Genomic DNA, 19,552 nt, shown 5'->3' on the forward strand with positions numbered 1-19,552 from the left:
GATGAGGCAAATGCCTCCCTCCTGAAGGAGGTCGAGTCATGCTGGGGTGATTTAACACAGGGATGGCGTGGGAAGCCCATCCCACCAGAGAATATGGACCGAGATAGCTGAGGTGGTCTCGTCAGCGACCAACGAGGTGTGTGAGGACAATGCTGCAAACGATGGAACGACCTTGTGGGATCTGCAAGAGTAAGTATTACATTGATTTACATGTACTTATGTAAATATATAATTTGATTTGTAACAGTCATGAGTGACTATCAGCAGATGTGAGATCTTGCACTTTTACCGGGAATGTTTTACTCAAAGCCTGCGGTCACGGTGTAGGTCTTTGGGTAAAGAATGATAATAATCATAATAATCACGATTACATCTGTCGGTTATGTGTTGTATCAGTGTCTGTGACAGTACCTAGCAATGATATCATGCGATGATCTCATGCCATATCGTCCTGTCACCTTTTACAGAAGAAGCTATCGACGATGAAGTCCGTGCAGAGGCAAACGGGTGGGGGGCCACCAGTCCCCAGCGACATCACTGACATGGAGCAGCGTGTGCTTGCACTCGTGGGGAAGCACCCCTGGACAGCCAAGGACACATCTGCAGACCCTGAAGTGATGCCACGTGAGTAAAGCTTATACCATTGGGTAATGTAAAGTCAATAGAAGCCACACCAACTCATATCCGACCAATCATATACGATACATAGAAACATAGAAACATAGAAAATAGGTGCAGGAGTAGGCCATTCAGCCCTTCGAGCCTGCACCACCATGCAATAGGGTCATGGTTGATCATTCACCTCAGTATCCCTTTCCTGCTTTCTCTCCATACCCCTTGATCCCTTTAGCCGTAAGGGCCATATCTAACTCCCTCTTGAATATATCCAATGAACTGGCATCAACAACTCTCTGCAGCAGAGAATTGCACAGGTTAACAACTCTCTGAGTGAAGAAATTTCTCCTCATCTCAGTCCTAAATGGCTTACCCCTTATCCTTAGACTGTGACCCCTGGTTCTGGACTTCCCCAACATCGGGAACATTCTTCCTGCATCTAACCTGTCCAATCCTATCAGAATATACGTTTCTATGAGATACCCTCTCATCCTTCTAAACTCCAGTGTATAAAGGCCCAGTTGATCCAGTCTCTCCTCATATGTCAGTGCAGCCATCCCTGGAATCGGTCTGGTGAACCTTCGCTGCACTCTCTCAATAGCAAGAACGTCCTTCCCCAGATTAGGAGACCAAAACTGAACACATAGATGATTTCTAAAAGTGTCATAGAAATAATGCTGGCCTAATGAAAATCATTGCAATCCACAATTTGTTGATGGTCATGAAATGTGATCTCTGCGATGATTTTGAGAGCGGTGGTGCTTTGGTCGTGCATATGCTTGGGGTAGAGCTGGACTCACCTTGTCATCCTAGCACCCCCTTCTCCTCTAATAACCTCATTTGTGTCTAGCAGCTCAGCCAGCAGTGTGGCCCCAGGCAAGGCCACAGAGGCCAGAAGGTGGGGGCGTGGGGCAGGAGTCAGCGGACGATCCTACATCTGGTGCTGAGGAGCTCCGATTGTCGCCCGTCAATCCGCTGGGTCGGTTCTCGACAGATGAGAGTGCGGACTTCGAAGAGCCACGCTCCAGAACCATTCCACCCCAAGGCCATCTATTGGTCCTCCGGTCATTCCTGCCTCCACTCTGGAGGTGCCGGCCCCAAGCACCTCTCCACAGGGCACCCCATTTGCCCTCAGGACAGCGCCGAACCCGCAGAGGCCCCATGGATGCGGCAGATCCGTTCCTCGAGCGTGACATGGCAGCGGACAGATGGTTCCGTTGTCCAGGAATCTAGACATTGGTTACCAGCTCATCGAAGCTTTGGAGGGCATATCCTGACACCTGGCCACCATGTCGGAGTACATTCCACGCATGGTGGAGTCCCTGGATGCGATAGCCGGGAACACTGCTGCCACAGCCCTCCCAGTGGTCCAAGAGCACGGCACTCCACCCGTAGGTTCCGTACCACCACTGTGAACGACAGATGAGAGCAAGGACCAAGATTCTGCTTCCATATCCCGTCGACACCTCCCGCTCTTGTACCAGTCCAACCAATGCATCTGCCTTCATACCCCTCAATGAAGCACCGCCTGAGGAGCTCCTCGGCCAGGTGCAGTGGAGCAAGGAGGGGAAGTGATAGAGGTGGAGAGAGGAAAGAGAGGGGGGAAGGAAACTGAGGTGCATGTGCACAGGTGATGGCTGTGTTATATCGCCATCTGGGTGTATGCAATTTGTAACAATGTATGGGAGCTGGGGACCATGCTCCTGCTTTGCCTTTCTATTCTGTGTTGCTGGATATGTTGACCATGTGATTTATGGCAATGGTGGAAAAAGTGGGATGTGGGCGGGGTTTGAGTGTTATTGGTTGTGTTATTTATGATTTTAGACCAATGTTGGTATTAAACTTTTGTTATTGAGCATAACTTTATTGCGCATTGTCTCAGATAGCTGGACCATTACACACTGGTGTCCTTATCGTGAAAGGGTTAAATACAACTTAACATCAATCAACGTAAACTTTAACTGGCACCAAGGTGATGGGCAGCATTGATGTCTGAGCTGCACCCATACAGCAGTGTGTGAGCGTTGTCACTCACATCAGCACTCTTTCAGGCAAATCTTTCCGATATCAGCTCTTCACGTAAGAATAGGATTTAACAAATGCCAGCCACACTGCTGGTGTCCATCCCCATTAGTTCCACTTTTGGTGGGCGGTTTTTTGAGCGGGTGATATTCTGGCCGATATGTGTGCGAGGTGGTGAAATTGACGATGGGCAATCTCCATGGCCGCTGGCTTGGGTAAATATGCTCTTTACGACAAAAACAGTCGCCAGGCGTTATTATTGAATCTCGGCGTTAAGTCCGTGAGGAAAATAACGTTAGGCGGTAATATAGGCGTTGAAATCGCCCATTCTGCTGATTCCACCCATAAAAAGTGGGCGGGCAATAATATTTTTTCTCGGCGTTAAGCCCATTGGGAAAATAACGCTCGCCGATAAGTCTCCTAAAAAAGCCCGTCAGTTTCCATTTTGTGCCAAAATGAGCAATATCTGGTATACGTCACTTCAGCGGTTAAATGAGCGTTAAGTGGATGTTAAGCAGGCAAAAAAAGTGGAGGTTCTTGCCCATGGAGTTAGGTCACAGATCAGCCATGATCTCATTGAGTATCAGAACAGGCTTGAGGATCTAAATGGCCTACTCCTATTCCTATGTTTCCTAAGTTGCTCTCAGAGATACCCCACTCCTCCACAGTTCTCACCAATAGACTCAGCACTGAAATCAATGAATGGGTGTGAAGTTGCAGTACTTACCTAGCAGTTACCAACTAAAAACACTCCAGAAACGTTATGGCTGGTGCATTCAGGAGTAAGTGAATTTTTAACGACATAAGTCATAATTATTGCTGAACAACCTCTCTGGTCCTGAAAATTTAATTTTATACGTGTGGAGTCTCATTCTTCCAAAATTTAATTAGTGTTAGAGATTTGAACAAAAAAAATGTTTTAAACTTTGTCTGTCTCTTTTATCTCTCTCTCTTAATCCCATCTTTCTTTCCCAATCTTTATTTGGCTTTCTGTACATGATTCTGTACATACATATAAATCTGATTTATACTTCCTGGTTTAGATTCTGCGGGGTGAATTTTAATGGAGAAGACCCAGGAAAACGGGTTTCCCACAGAGCCTGATTTGAATGGGAAGCCTCTGTTTCCTACCTGCAGCCAGCCAGTTTGAGAGACTGGCTGGCTCTGGGCTGGTATTGCTGCGGTAGAAGGCCGCACAGAGAAGAGAGGGAGGGATCACATGGGAGTTATGCCAGGAGAAGATCGAGGAGTCGGGGATCAAGAGAAGATTGGGAAGTGGGGGGGGGGTTCTGAAGAGATTTGCAGGCCAGGAGAAGATCGAGGGTGTCCAAAGATAGTCAGGGGCCAGAAGAGAATGGGGGGTCCGAAAAGGATCGGGGGGCAGAGGTGCAGCATGGGAAGGGCCGGAGGAAGGGGGGAACAGGAGGTCTGTGGGGGGGGGGCAAGGCTTCATGGAGGGATTGGAGACCTGGAGGGGGGGGAAGGATTGTGGGCCGGGAGGGGGGCTGGGGGGAGGGGTCGGGGAATTGAAAGCTTGGGAGGTGATCGGAGGCCTGGGGTGGGGGGGGGGGGGGGGGAAATTGAAGACCTCGCGGGGGTGGGGGGGGGGGGTTTCAATCATAGGAGTTGGGTTAGGCAGGGACCCTGGATCCATGAGGTAGCTGTAAAGGCACTTATCTCCTGGATCCAACAGTCCCCATCTTGCTGTAGCTTGCGAGTTTTATGAGGTATGTAAAACCCGACCAGCTACAGTTCAATTTAAAATGGAGGTTAAAGAAAAGACTTTCAGCCTCATTATAATATTTAAATAGATGACATGCCTCCTGGGAACAGGTTGGCAGCCAGCCCTCGGCCCGCCTCTGTTAAAACCGTAAGTGGGCAGGTTGGAGGAGGTTTCTGATTTTTAACATGTTAATTACACCCATGCCCCCAACACACTCATTTTTTTAGGTTAAGCTTCCCCCCTGCGTGTCTCATTGAGGATACTTCAATCTGATTGGTTAAAGAGGCTCGCTGTTTCTTTCCCTATTCACAGACGCCACTGATCCACTGTCGAGGGCACTACACTGGATCAGACGCTCAATGACTGCATGTCTCTGTTCAAAAGCCTGCGAAAATTCTGTGGGCACCTTTCCTGCACCACTGACTGCAAAATCCAGGCAATTGTTTTTAACTATATAGTTCAATATTCTATTTCCTTTTTTGAATGCTCATCTACAATATTGAGTATCACGTGTATTTAAGCCGGATAAAGGTGGAATTCAACTTCAGCTGTACTGTAAAATGGATGATAGCAAATCAGCAGCCTGTTTTATTAAAATGAGCTGCTGGTTCACTATCATCCATTTTACAGCTGCCTTTCAGGAGTGAAAGTAGGAAGCACTTCTACATGCAAAGTGTCGTAGAAGTTTGGAATTATCTTCAGCAAATGGCAGTTGATCCTGAGCCAATTAAAAGTTGATATTCATCCCCTAGATCTTTTTCCACTTCAGTGTTAGCTATTTTAACACCATTCATGGATTACTTATGGCACCCATAAATTATATTTTCCAAGATTGTGCCCACAAACGTATTTTGTCCAATTTATTTTGCAGTTCTCAAGCTGCCACCTCAGACTCAACATTTCCTCCTAGTTTAATATTAGTTGTGAATTTGACCGGTTTCCATTCAACATATGAATCCGAGTTACTAACACAAATTAGTAACAGTAGGGGTCCCAGCACTGAATCCCATGTGCCCCAGTAAGCACTCCCCTACCCACCATAACATAACTTTTCTAATAATTATCTATTGCTTCTTACCCTTCAGCAAATATCTTATCCATCTGCACTGAATCACTACTGCCTTTCATGCAAAATGTTTTGAAGGTCTTCTGGATCCATGTTGGCTGTGGTCTACCAAGTCATTACTATACAGGTAGTCCTCAAGTTTACTCCTAATAATCAACTCTATTATCTTACTTAGTATTGATACAGAAACAATGGGTGTAAAGTTGCCGAGGTCTCTTTTGTCACCTTTTTTGAACAGGCAGTTTTTCATCTAACAGAAGCTGCCCATTTGGAGGAAATAATTATTTTGTATATAAAAGTATCTCATGCTCACTTTCAGTTTCAGTCTCATTAGCATATTTTACAGTGTTCCCACTTCTATAATTGCCCTCACACTATAACAGTACTGAAAAAATTTCTTCCTGCTATGATTTGCATTTCTAGCTATTTTTCCAGGTCTTTCCTTGCCCCTCTGACCATCCTTATATTGGGGGGGAAATTGCGGTCAGAGGCTTCCTTCGGACGAACGTCTCCGACCCAAAAATTTTTTACGAAATACCTGGTGGTCACGGAGATACCTACGATTGCGGCCGGAGACCTTCATTCGTTGTGCAGCTATGGGAAAATGACTTCCCCGTACGTATGAAAATGCTGGAGTCACATGGGCCTGGATCACCAATCACTATGTAATAGTCTCATTGATAAAAATGGGAACTCCGTTTGTGTGAATTCCCATTAATATCAATGAGAAAACCCTCCTAAAACACCGAAACACAGCATAATAAATAAATAAAAATCTCACATATTTAAAATTAATTGAAATTAAATGTAATTAAATGTTTTAGAAATAAAAAATATTTGGGAGAATTTTTTTAATGTGTTTTAATAAGGTTAAAAATAAACTTGCCTTAATGGACAGGGTTTTTAACATAAAAATGAATGATTAAATTAAAATTTGATATGTTTTAAAACTCTTACACTGGTAAAAGTAAGAGTCTTAAAATATAACATTTTAATTAAGTAAGCTTTTACTAGGCGTAAAAGTTTGAAGGATATTCGTTGGGCATGAGTTGGGCAAATAGCTCATTCTCTCCCGCATTCTTTCTGCAGGGATGCGGAGGATCTCTTGACAAATCGTAAAAGCCAGTTTTCGGCGCATGCGCATCTCGCCCTAAAAAACAGCTTTTGAGAGGCCTTGCCGGGTCCGTGCGCACTTCGTACAGACTCGGCGAGGCCAGAATTTTCTGCCCAATATGTATCTGCATATTCATCCCAGTGAAATCTTTCATCTGTTTTAATGTTATTCTGTATTATGGCCTCTTGAAGCTTACCCATTATCCATGTTAGGCTAACTGGTCAATAGTTATCCGGTTTATCCTTTTTGAACCAAGTCCCGTTCACACATCACCCTTGTGATCGCTGACCTATATTGGCTCCCGGTCCAACAACGCCTCAATTTTAAATACTCATCCTTGTTTTCAACTCCTTCCATGACCTGCCGCTCCATATCTCTATAACCTCCTCCAGCTCTACAACCCCCCCGCACCCCCCCACCCCCGGATCTCTGCGCTCCTCCAATTCTGGTCCCTCACGCACCCTCAATTTAAATTGCTCCATTATTGGCAGCTATGCCTTCAGCTGCTTAGGCCCTAATCTCTGGAATTATCTCCCTAAACCTCTCTGCCTCTCTCTCCTTCTATAAGACGCTTCTTAAAACTTACCTCTTTTACCAATCTTTTGGTCACCTGTCCTAATATCTCCTTAAGTGGCAGGGAGTCAAATTTCGTTTGCTAACACACCTGTGAGATACCTTGGGACATTTAACTATGTTAAAGGTGCTATGTAAATATAAGTTGTTGTTATTATATTTGCAACCTTCGAGTCCTCAGGCACTAATTAAATATTTAAGGATGTTTAAAAGATTGTAGTCACAGCCTCTACTAATTTCCCTTAGAATTCTAAAATGCACACCATCAAGGACCATGACTTTTCCACTGTGAGTTTCATCAATTTTTTGATTTTACTTCTTTTTCTATAGTTACCCTATCTAAGTGTTCAACCGTGTCCACTGTACCCTTTTATTCACACTACCACTTGTTGTACAGCTTTCTTGCTCTTTTCACTTTGTTGCTTTAAACATCGAATTAAACATACACACTCAGTTGTAGTAATGGCAGGATCAGGTCTTTTATTTAAACATTCATACTAAACAAAGCCAGTGTAAATGCCACTTCACAAGCCAACTTTCTGTTTGTTCTGATTTCCAGTGGCTGCTTGTGAGGCACACACCTTCCGAATGTCCAGTGTCCAGTGTGTGTGTGTCAAACTCTCAGCCTTATATCAAAAAAGCCTTTGAACTCTTGTTTCCTTGCATAGTACATTTAGACAATTAACATGCAGATGATGTAGAATCAAAATGGCATTGTCCTAAAATCACGACTAACTGCTTTCTGAACTACTATACACAAACCTGAGCCATTTCCTCACATAGTAACAGGTACACTCAAATACTTCACATACAGATAAATGACCAGCCACTCATTATCCTGAAGTCAAGCCTCACTGCCATAAATCTACTCCCACCATGAAGTACTGTAAACACACAGGTGATCAGTTAAGACACATTTCAATGACTAAACGGCTCCATGTTGTCTAGCAGCCTGCTTCAATCCAATCATCCTGTTTTAATCCAAACTTCAATCTTCAACTTTTAACCCTTTCGATATCTCCAGACTGCGCCGAAGCAAAGTGTTTCAGAAATGCGGGTTTGCGCTCCCATAACACTCTTCTGTGAAAATTTAGTTGAAGTACACGTTTATTTCAGTCATGGTGGAATGAGTTACCAGCAGGAAACTGGTCCAATGAATTCATTTTCTACCCACCTGTGGCATCAGGAGGTCCGTACATAGAACAAATATCGACTGCTGAAGGTTGAACAGCCCTACAGCCCCATCTACATCCCTCATCACATTGCTGTCCTGGAGCATCACTGGACTCTAAGCAGTGCTCATTGAGACTTAAGGCTATTAGAAAAAAACATTCAAATCCTAGAATTCTCTTGATGTAGCCCCCAACTCCTTATATTAGTGTCACCGAACAAAAATCAGTACTGCAAGTGTCTCCTTTAAGAGATTACCGCTAAAAATAATCTAATGGGCTCCAAGCAATTTAATAGAGTCTTAACATGAATTAGGCCCAAAAATCAATTATTGCAATGCTATCCTGGCCAGCCTCCCATCTTCCATGCTCCAGAAACTTCAGCTCATCTAAAACTCTGCTGCTAACATCCTAGCCTGCACCAAGTCCTTGCACTTATCATCCCTATATTCGCTAACCTACATTGGTTTCCAGTCCACTAACGATTTTAAAATTCTCTTCCTTGTTTTCAAATCCCTCAAGGCTGCGCCTTTCTCTATTTCATAGCCCTACAAACCTTCAAGAACTCTGCATTCCACCAACTCTGGCCTCTTGTGCATCCCCCATTCATTTCACTCCACTCTCTTTGCCCCACCATCAGTGGACATGCCTTCGGCCACTTCGGCCCTAATGTCTGGAATTCCCTCTCTAAACATTTTCCGGTTCTTCACATCTCTCTCCTCCTTTCAGATGTTCCTTAAATTTTACCTTTTTGAACAACCTTTAAGTCACCAGTCTTAATAACTCTTCTTTGGCTCGGTGTCAGAGTTTGTCTAATTACGCTCCTGTGAAGCGCCTTGGGATGGTTTAGGCACAGAGGGAAAGATCTCCACTGGCTGGAGTCATACCGAGCACAAAGGAAGATGGTTGTGGTTCTTGGAGGTCAATCACCTCAGCCCCAGGATATTGCTGCAGTAGTTCCTCAGGGCACTGTCCTTGATGCAACCACCTTCATCTGCTTCATCAATGGCCTTCCCTCCATCATAGGGTCAGAAGAGGGGATGTTTGCTGATGATTGCACAGTGTTCAGTTCCATTCACAACTCTTCACATAATGAAGCTGTCCATGCCCGCATGCAGCAAACCTGGACAGCATTCATTGGGCTGATAAGTGACAATAACATTTGCGCCGCACAAATGCCAGACAATTAATTTGGACAACATGAGAGCGTCTAACGACCTTCCCTTGACATTCAACAGCATTACCATCGCTGAATACCCCACCATCAATATCCTGAGGGTCACCATTGACCAGAAACTTAACCGGACCAGCCACATAAATACTGTGGCAACAAAAGCAGTTCAGAGGCTGGGTATTCTGCAGTGAGCTATTCACCTCCAAACTCCCCAAAGCCTTTCCACCATCTACAAGGCACAAGTCAGGAGTGTGATGGAATACTCTCCACTTGCCTGGATGAGTGCAGTTGACACCATCCAGGACAAAGCAGCCCAGTTGATTAGCATCCCATCTACCACCTTAAATATTCACTCCCTCCACCACCGGCATATCGTGGCTGTATTGTGTACCATCTACATGAAGCACTCGCCAAGGCTTCTTTGACATCACCTCCCAACCCCGCGACCTCTACCACCTAGAAGGACAAGGCAGTAGGCACATGGGGACACCACCACCTCCAAGTTCCCCTCCAAATTACACACCATCCTGATTTGGAAATATGTCGCCATTCCTTCACTGTCGCTAGGTCAAAATCCCAGTACTCTCTCCCTAACAACACTATAGGAGTATCTTCAACACATGGACTGCAACGGTTCAAGAAGGCAGCTCACCACCACCTTCTCAAGGGCAATTATGGATGGGCAATAAATGCTGGCCACATACCATGAATGAATAAAAAACAAGATTTTTTTGTAGATCAGTATTTCATTATTCTGATCGATTATGCAATGAATTTTCGAACGATGACTCAAGTTTTAATGCTGAGGTTCCCATGCAACGTTTTGGAGCCTCACACTAATGAGAAATTGGCATAAGATCTGACAGGATTGCTCCACATGCTTGGGCCTCCTCACCACCCCTGATGGAGTCAGGACTGAGTGTGACCTGGATGGTTTTAGCCTCAGGCCGTACGCAAGCCGTACTCTGGCAACATCCAGCCTGCTCCACTGGCATTCAGTACGCCCCTACCAATTCTGCATATGTGGTTATATGAGGTTATATGTTATATGAGGTCTTGAAACCAAGATGGCTCCTGGGCTGGCAGCTCATATGAACATAAGAACATAAGAATTAGGAACAGGAGTAGGCCATCTAGCCCCTCGAGCTTGCTCCGCCATTCAACAAGATCATGGCTGATCTGGCCGTGGACTCAGCTCCACTTACCCGCCCGCTCCCCGTAACCCTTAATTCCCTTATTGGTTAAAAATCTATCGATCTGTGACTTGAATACATTCAATGAGCTAGCCTCAACTGCTTCCTTGGGCAGAGAATTCCACAGATTCACAACCCTCTGGGAGAAGAAATTCCTTCTCAACTCGGTTTTAAATTGGCTCCCCCGTATTTTGAGGCGGTGCCCCCTAGTTCTAGTCTCCCCGACCAGTGGAAACAACCTCTCTGCCTCTATCTTGTCTGTCCCTTTCATTATTTTAAATGTTTCTATAAGATCACCCCTCATCCTTCTGAACTCCAATGAGTAAAGACCCAGTCTACTCAATCTATCATCATAAGGTAACCCCCTCATCTCCGGAATCAGCCTAGTGAATCATCTCTGTACCCCCTCCAAAGCTAGTATATCCTTCCTTAAGTAAGGTGACCAAAACTGCATGCAGTACTCCAGGTGCAGCCTCACCAATACCCTATACAGTTGCAGAAGGACCTCCCTGCTTTTATACTCCATCCATCTCGCAATGAAGGCCAACATTCCATTCGCCTTCCTGATTACCTGCTGCACCTGCAAACTAACTTTTTGGGATTCATGCACAAGGACCCCCAGGTCCCTCTGCACCACAGCATGTTGTAATTTCTCCCCATTCAAATAATATTCCCTTTTACTGTTTTTTTTCCCAAGGTGGATGACCTCACACTTTCCGACATTGTATTCCATCTGCCAAACCTTAGCCCATTCATTTAACCTATCTAAATCTCTTTGCAGCCTCTCTGTGTCCTCTACACAACCCGCTTTCCCACTAATCTTTGTGTCATCTGCAAATTTTGTTACACTACACTCTGTCCCCTCTTCCAGGTCATCTATGTATATTGTAAACAGTTGTGGTCCCAGCACTGATCCCTGTGGCACACCACTAACCACCGATTTCCAACCCGAAAAGGACCCATTTATCCTGACTCTCTGCTCTCTGTTTGCCAGCCAATTCTCTATCTATGCTAATACATTTCCTCTGACTCCACGAACCTTTATCTTCTGCAGTAACATTTTGTGTGGCACCTTATCGAATGCCTTTTGAAAATCTAAATACACCACATCCATCGGTACACCTCTAACCACCGTGCTCGTTTTTCCTCAAAGAATTCCAGTAAATTAGTTAAACATGATTTCCCCTTCATGAATCCATGCTGCGTCTGCTTGATTGCACTATTCCTATCTAGATGTCCCGCTATTTCTTCCTTAATGATAGTTTCAAGCATTTTCCCCACTACAGATGTTAAACTAACCGGCCTATAGTTACCTGCCTTTTGTCTGCCCCCTTTTTTAAACAGAGGCATTACATTAGCTGCTTTCCAATCCAATGGTACCTCCCCAGAGTCCAGAGAATTTTGGTAGATTGTAACGAATGCATCTGCTATAACGTCTTCCATCTCTTTTAATACCCTGGGATGCATTTCATCAGGACCAGGGGACTTGTCTACCTTGAGTCCCATTAGCCTGTCCAGCACTACCCCCCTAGTGATTGTGATTGTCTCCAGGTCCTCCCTTCCCACATTCCTGCGACCAGCAATTTTTGGCATGGTTTTTGTGTCTTCCACTGAATACCAAAGCAAAATAATTGTTTAAGGTCTCAGCCATTTCCACATTTCCCATTATTAAATCCCCCTTCTCATCTTCTAAGGGACCAATATTTACTTTAGTCATTCTCTTCCGTTTTATATATCGGTAAAAGCTTTTACTATCCGTTTTTATGTTTTGCGCAAGTTTACCTTCGTAATCTATCTTTCTTTTCTTTATTGCTTTCTTAGTCATTCTTTGCTGTTGTTTAAAGTTTTCCCAATCTTCTATTTTCCCACTAACCTTGGCCACCTTATATGCATTGGTTTTTAATTTGATACTCTCCTTTATTTCCTTGGTTATCCACGACTGGTTATCCCTTCTCTTACCACCCTTCTTTTTCATGGAATATATTTTTGTTGAGCACTATGAAAGAGCTCCTTAAAAGTCCTCCACTGTTCCTCAATTGTGCCACCGTTTAGTCTGTGTTTCCAGTCTACTTTAGCCAACTCTGCCCTCATCCCACTGTAGTCCCCTTTGTTTAAGCATAGTATGCTCGTTTGAGACACTACTTCCTCACCCTCAATCTGTATTACAAATTCAACCATAATGTGATCACTCATTCCGAGAGGACCTTTTACTAGGAGATCGTTTATTCTTCCTGTCTCATTACACAGGACCAGATCTAAGATAGCTTGCTCCCTTGTAGGTTCTGTAACATACTGTTCTAAGAAACAATCCCATATGCATTCTATGAATTCCTCCTCCAGGCTACCCCGTGCGATTTGAGTTGACCAATCGATATGTAGGTTAAAATCCCCCATGATTACTGCCGTTCCTTTTTCACATGCCTCCATTATTCCCTTGATTATTGCCCACCCCACCGTGAAGTTATTATTTGGGGACCTATAAACTACGCCCACCAGTGACTTTTTCCCCTTACTATCTCTAATCCCCACCCACAATGATTCAACATTTTGTTCATTAGAGCCAATATCGTCTCTCACAACTGCCCTGATATCATCCTTTATTAACAGAGTTACCCCACCTCCTTTCCCTTCTTGTCTATCTTTCCGAATTGTCAGATACCCCTGTATGTTTAATTCCCAGTCTTGGCCACCCTGCAACCACGTTTCTGTAATGGCCACCAAATCATACCCATTTGTAATGATTTGTGCCGATTTGTAATGATTTGTGCCTCCTTACTGAGTTGCCCTTCTCTTCAACTGTATCCTTGGTCATCCATTGCCATCCTTTGCTCTTTCTTCCCCCAATCTACTTACTTCCATTGCTTGATACCCTGACTCTGATAGTGAAGGCATTTCAGCCCAAACTACAAGTTCAAATGAAAAGTTTAAAGCTACACCTGCAAAGTTCACTGCCTGTCCCCCAACCCCGTGTGTCTTTGTTCTCACTGAGCCCTTTCAACAGCTGAAACTTGACTTCCATCATGGGATTCCTCTGCCAACAGGATAACGCTGCTCTGCTGACTACACTGTTTGACACAGCTGCTGCGACCCTGTTCTGCTTTCAGTCATTTCAAGTTTTAAGCTGCTGAATTCTTTTCTCAAATTGATTTCCAATCTCCTGGACTTCTCTGGACATCTAGACTACATTTCTGCTTTGAAGTACACTGGTGTCGGCCTATGATGATGACACTGGATTATACCACTATGTTTCTGCACTGGACTACATTGGATTACACTCTAAGACTTACCTGCTGTGTCTCTAAATCTGCTGCTAAAGATATTTTTTAAAATAACTTTTAAACTGCAGCAGTCTCTCTGCTGAACTGGTTCTACTGATTTTTCAGCATTGTTGGCTTCTGGCTAGCAGCTGCTGTGTCACTCGTTCTACTGGTTTTTCAGCTCTGCTGGTTGTTGTCTTGTGGTTTTACATTTTCTCGACCATTTTGACTGATGGTGATCGTCAATTGTGTCAATTTCGCCATCATCTTTCTGCACTGCCACCGACTTTCATTCCTATGGCATCAACTTCCATCCATGAACATTCTACCCTTCATATAGCTTCTGGACTTCACTACACCTGTCTATGAATTTGGACAGCAATTTCTTGATGCTCTGTTGAGGCTCCATCCTGCTTATCTCCGCTTTGTCCCTCCATGAGACCACTGGCTTTGACCCTGGTCTCTCTACTATTGTCTCCAAACTATTTAATGCTACCAGGAAATATATATCCCATTAATGTAACCTGAGCTTTTCCCTATGTTCATTCGCATGTGCTAATTTGGCTGCCACTCCGGACGGAGTTGTTCATCTCGTTTTCCACTTTTTTTTCTCCTCCCTTTTCCCTTTCTATTGCTACCTGACCGCTCTCCCCTCTCGTCATGCCTCCTTTCATCTCTCCTCTCTCGGTTATTCTGCCCTCCAAAATCCCTACCCCCATCCTTCATTACTCTTCAATGTTCCTACTCTCCTGCCACCATCCCAGGCTTGATTCCCTTAGACAAGCCTACAGCTTGCTTCTGTGTTTCTCTTGGCATCCTACAAAGGGCCCATCGAGGCACTCATCGCTGCCTCCTTGCGAGCAGCAACCCTAACTGTCCCATCCTACTCTCTCTCCGACCTTCCCGCGCAGCATGCCCACTGTGGGCTAATCTTGCCAATCTCCTCCCCATCTAACTCACACCTCCCAGAGCTGACCCTGTGGATACTAGAAGGGGCCAGTCATCACCGACACTCTCCGCATCTCCCTCCAGAATGTCCGTTCACTTGCGAACAAGGCCCTTGCCATCCATGACCTCATCGTGGATGATTGCATCAACATCATGGCCCTAACGGAAACTTGGTTGAAGAGTGATGAAACCGACCCTTAACTGAAGCCTCCCGACCTGGCTATACCTTCCACCACTTAACCCGCTCAGACTGCTGTGGTGGTGGTGTGGCTCTCATCACTCAATCACACCTTGGTCTGTGCCCCTACTCCTCCGGCACTTTCTCCTCCTTTGAGCATCCCACCTTATTTTACCCCTCACACCTCTCATTTAAAATTCTCTTTCTCTACAACCCACCCAAGTACCATAAAAATGTTATTACCAAGATAACTTCACTGCTTTCCTCCCTCTGCCTTTGCACCGAGTGACTTCTCATCCTCGGTGATTTCAACCTCCATCTCAATTAATCATGCTCTCTCTCCTCTGAGTTCACTAGTCTCCTATCCTCCCTTAATCTCTCCCTCCATGTAAATTCCCCAACCTATATTCACAGCCACCCCCTCTACTTTGCCATCTCTCGTGGCCTCGCTACTCCCATTGCAGATAAGGCCATCTTTGACCACTTCCTCGTATCGCTCTCCACTTTCATATTGCTCAACCAAACCCTTACCACCACCTTTGAAACCCTAGTCCCTATAAAAACAATTACTCTCTTTCACGCTGGCCATTCCCCCGGTATGGCCCTCATCTTTGCTCCGCAGACTTGAATGGATAATGCAGACAACTGGTTTAGTCACTCACCGCCAGATCTGGCTGGACCACATAACATAGAAACATAGAAAATAGGTGCAGGAATAGGCCATTCAGCCCTTCGAGCCTGCAATATGATCATGGCTGATCATGCAACTTCAGTACCCCATTCCTGCTTTCTCTCCATACCCCTTGATCCCTTTAGCCGTAAGGGCCACATTTAACTCCCTTTTGAATATATCTAACGAATTGGCCTCAACAGCTTTCGGTGGTAGAGAATTCCACAGGTTCACAATTCTCTGTGTGAAAAAGTTTCTCCTCATCTCGGTCCTAAATGGCTTATCCCTTATCCTTAGACTGTGAGCCTGGTTCTGGACTTCCCCAACATCGGGAACATTCTCCCTGCATCTAATTTGTCCAATCCCGTCAGAATTTTATATGTTTCTATGAGATCCTCTCTCATTCTTCTAAATTCCAGTGACTATAAGCCTAGTTGATCCAGTCTTTCTTCATATGTCAGTCCTGCCATCCCGAGAATCAGTCTGGTGAATCTTTGCTGCACTCCCTCAATAGCAAGAACGTCCTTCCTCAGATTAAGAGACCAAAACTGTACACAATATTCAAGGTGTGGCCTCACCAAGGCCCTGTACAACTGCAGCAAGCCCTCCCTGCTCCTATACTCAAATCCCCTAGCTATGAAGGCCAATATGCCACTTGCCTTCTTCACCGCCTGCTGTACCTGCATGCCAACTTTCAATGGCTGATTACCATGATACCCAGGTCTCGCGGTACATCAGTCATTGAAAGCCTTATCGGGTCTTGCTCTCATCTGCCAAAATTGCTCACAATCTCATAAACCCCGACTTCTATTCTCTACTGCTAACCATCTTCGTAAACCCGTCTTCCCTGTCTCCTCCACCCTCACTTATGACAACAAGTGCGAGAAGCTCATGGACTTCTTTGTCTCTAAGATTGAGACCATCTGTTCAGCTACCTCTGCCACTTCCCTTCCTTCCCCTAGACCACCAGGCCAAACTTCCTCTAAGGTTCCCCCCTGCCTTAGCCCTGACCTCACATCATTCTCCAGTTTCTCTCCGATCTCCCCTCATGACCACTCCGAGCTCATCTTGCACATGAGACCTACTTCCTGCTGCCTAGGCCCTATTCCCACCAAACTGCTGACCAGCCAACTTCCTTTTCATGCTCCCATGTTAGCTGACCTTGTTAATGGTTCTCTCTCCTCAGGTACTTTTCCCCTCTCCCTCATCACCCCTCTCCTCAAAAAAACAACTCTTGACCCCTCCATCCTTGCAAACTATCGGCCCATCTCCAACCTCCCTTTCCTCTCCAAAATCGTTGAACATGTCGCCTCCAAAATCCGTGCCCATTTTTGCCGCAACTTCATATTGGTATCCCTCCAATCAGGTTTCTGCCCCAGCCACAGTACCGAAACGGCTCTAATCAAAGTCACAAATGACATCCTTTGTGACTGTGACAAAGGTAAACTATCCCTCCTCGTCCTTCTTGATCTGTCTGCAGCCTTTGACACGGGTGACCACTCCATTCTTCTCCAATGCCTCCCCACCGTTGTCCAGCTGGGTGGGACTGCACTCGCCTGGTTCCATTCTTATCTATCTAATCGTAGCCAGAGAATCACCAGCAATGGCTTTTGTTCCTGCTCCCACATCATATCCCCAAGGATCTTTCCTTGGACCCCTCCTATTTCTCATCTACATGTTGCCCCTTGGCAAAATCATCTGAAAACACAGCATCAGTTTCCACATGTACATGGATGACACCCAGCTCTACCTTACCACCATTTCTCTTGACCCCTCCACAATCTGTAAATTGTCAAACTGCTTGTCTGACATCCAGTTCTGGATGAGAAGAAATTTTCTCCAATTAAATGTTGGGAAGACCAAAGCCATTATTTTCGTTTCACAAACTGCGTTCCCTAACATCTGTCTGAGGCTGAACCAGACGGTTCATACCCTTGGTGTCATATTTGACCCTGAAATTAGCTGACTGCCACATATCCGCAGCATAACAATGACCGCCTATTTCCACCTCCGTAGCATCACCTGTCTCCACCTTGCCTCAGCTCATCTGCTGCTGAAACCCTCATCCATGCCTTTGTTACCTCTAGACTTGACTATTCCAATGCACTCCTGGCTGGCCTCCCACTTTCTACTCCATGTGAACTCGAGGTCATCCAAAACTCGGCGTCCTAACTCACACCAAGTCCTGTTCAGCCATCATCCCTGTACTTGCTGGGCTACATTTGCTCCCGGTTAGGCAAACCCCCGATTTTAAAATTTTCATCCTAGCTTCCAGAGCCTCCTCCCTATCTCTGTAACCTCCTCCAGCTCCACAACCCACCGCCTGAGATATCTACGCTTGTCAAATTCTGCCTTCTTGAGCATCCCTGATTATAATCGCTCAACTATTGGTGACCGTGCCTTCTATTGCCTCGGCCCCAAGGTCTGGAATTCCCTGCCTAAACCTCTCCACCTCTCTTTCCTCCTTTAAGACGCTCCTTAAAACCAACCTCTTTGACCAAGCTTTTGGTCATCTTCCTTAATTTTTTTCTTATATGCCTCTGTGTCAATTGTTTTGTCTTATAATACTCCTGTGAAGCACCTTGGGATGTTTTACTACATTAAAGGCGCTATAAGGATTCTGTGTTGACTTTTGCCCGCAAATGCTAACAGGCACTGGGCCTGAAACAAGTACTGACCATGTAAAAGGTTGGCAACGTATAGTTTTAATCTTTTATGTCTTATCGACTGATCTGAAGGCAAAAGTCATACAGCCTCCTCACCAACGACATTTTTGAAAACCAATGAAAGAGTTCACTTTTTACATTTCTTACACCACGGGAGCACTAAGTAGCCAATGTGTGAGTTAGGCGTTCCTAAACCTGTAGATGGCACTATTTGGCCACTGATAATCAATGACAAGAAATGAAAGCAGGAAGTAAAACTTTTGCTTATACGCCCAAGGCTACAGATTTGCATCATAATCGATTTGTGATTTGCAAAATCGGGGTTGGCAGTGTAAAGTACAGCCGTCGTTCTGTAACATTTGGAGCGGCCACAATCAGCTGCTGCTGACGTGTTTCGAGCAAAGGTCGCTGTGTGTTTTTCTCTGAACAACAGGCCAAGTTTACGCAGCAGCCTGGCGAAGGGAGCGACTGGTGGTGAAGACGCAACAGGTTGCCAACGAAACAACATGAACTTCTTTGTAGAGACGCTTCTCACGCTGTTCTTGTCGCTGTACTACAGCCTGGAGGCACTGGTGTTGATGGTGGTGCCGGTGCGGAAGAAGAAGGTGGACGGGGAGATCGTGCTGGTGACCGGCGCTGGGAGCGGCATCGGGCGGCTTGTGGCGCTGGAGTTCGCCCGCCTGCACGCCACGCTCGTGCTCTGGGACATCAATGTGGAAGGTAACCAGGAGACAGCACGGCTGGCCCGAGAGAGAGGAGCCTCCAGGGTCTACAACTACCTGTGTGACTGCAGCAAGAAGACATCTGTGTACGAAGTAGCCGACCAGGTCAGGAAAATACACTCCGTCTAAAAGTGAAGGCTTGCATGACTCCCTGGACGACTAGGGGAATTAAATACAATACACACAGGCTATAGTATCCACCCCTTATTTGTTTGGTAAATAAATCCCACTGCCGCTGTTTTCATGTAATTCCTTGATTTCAGTTTGGAAGTCTGCCCTCTGTCGCTGTCGTAGCCGCACCCCTCCAGCAAAAAAATGGATATCTTAAAGGTAGAGGTAAATCTGAACTCTCTCCGCCTCACCAATTATTTTCTGCCTCCCTCTCTTCCCCCCCCCCCCCCCCCCACCTCACCTCTACTGCGGGTAAACGCCCAGACATAGTGAGATCTGGTCTTATAAACC

At 45.4% G+C, this 19,552-nt stretch overlaps 1 protein-coding gene across 1 annotated transcript in view; it reads left to right on the forward strand.

The window, feature by feature from the left end:
- Positions 1–18,578: 18,578 nt before the first annotated feature.
- sdr16c5b (short chain dehydrogenase/reductase family 16C, member 5b) overlaps positions 18,579–19,552 on the forward strand; it is an 84,819-nt gene continuing 83,845 nt past the window's right edge. The window contains exon 1 of the mRNA XM_070875730.1: positions 18,579–19,195. Coding sequence (XP_070731831.1) covers positions 18,875–19,195 — 321 coding nt within the window. The 5' untranslated portion in view covers positions 18,579–18,874. The remainder of the gene's footprint in view (positions 19,196–19,552) is intronic.

Source organism: Pristiophorus japonicus, chromosome 1 (assembly GCF_044704955.1).
Source record: "Pristiophorus japonicus isolate sPriJap1 chromosome 1, sPriJap1.hap1, whole genome shotgun sequence".
In the NCBI taxonomy this organism is placed as follows: domain Eukaryota; kingdom Metazoa; phylum Chordata; class Chondrichthyes; family Pristiophoridae; genus Pristiophorus; species Pristiophorus japonicus.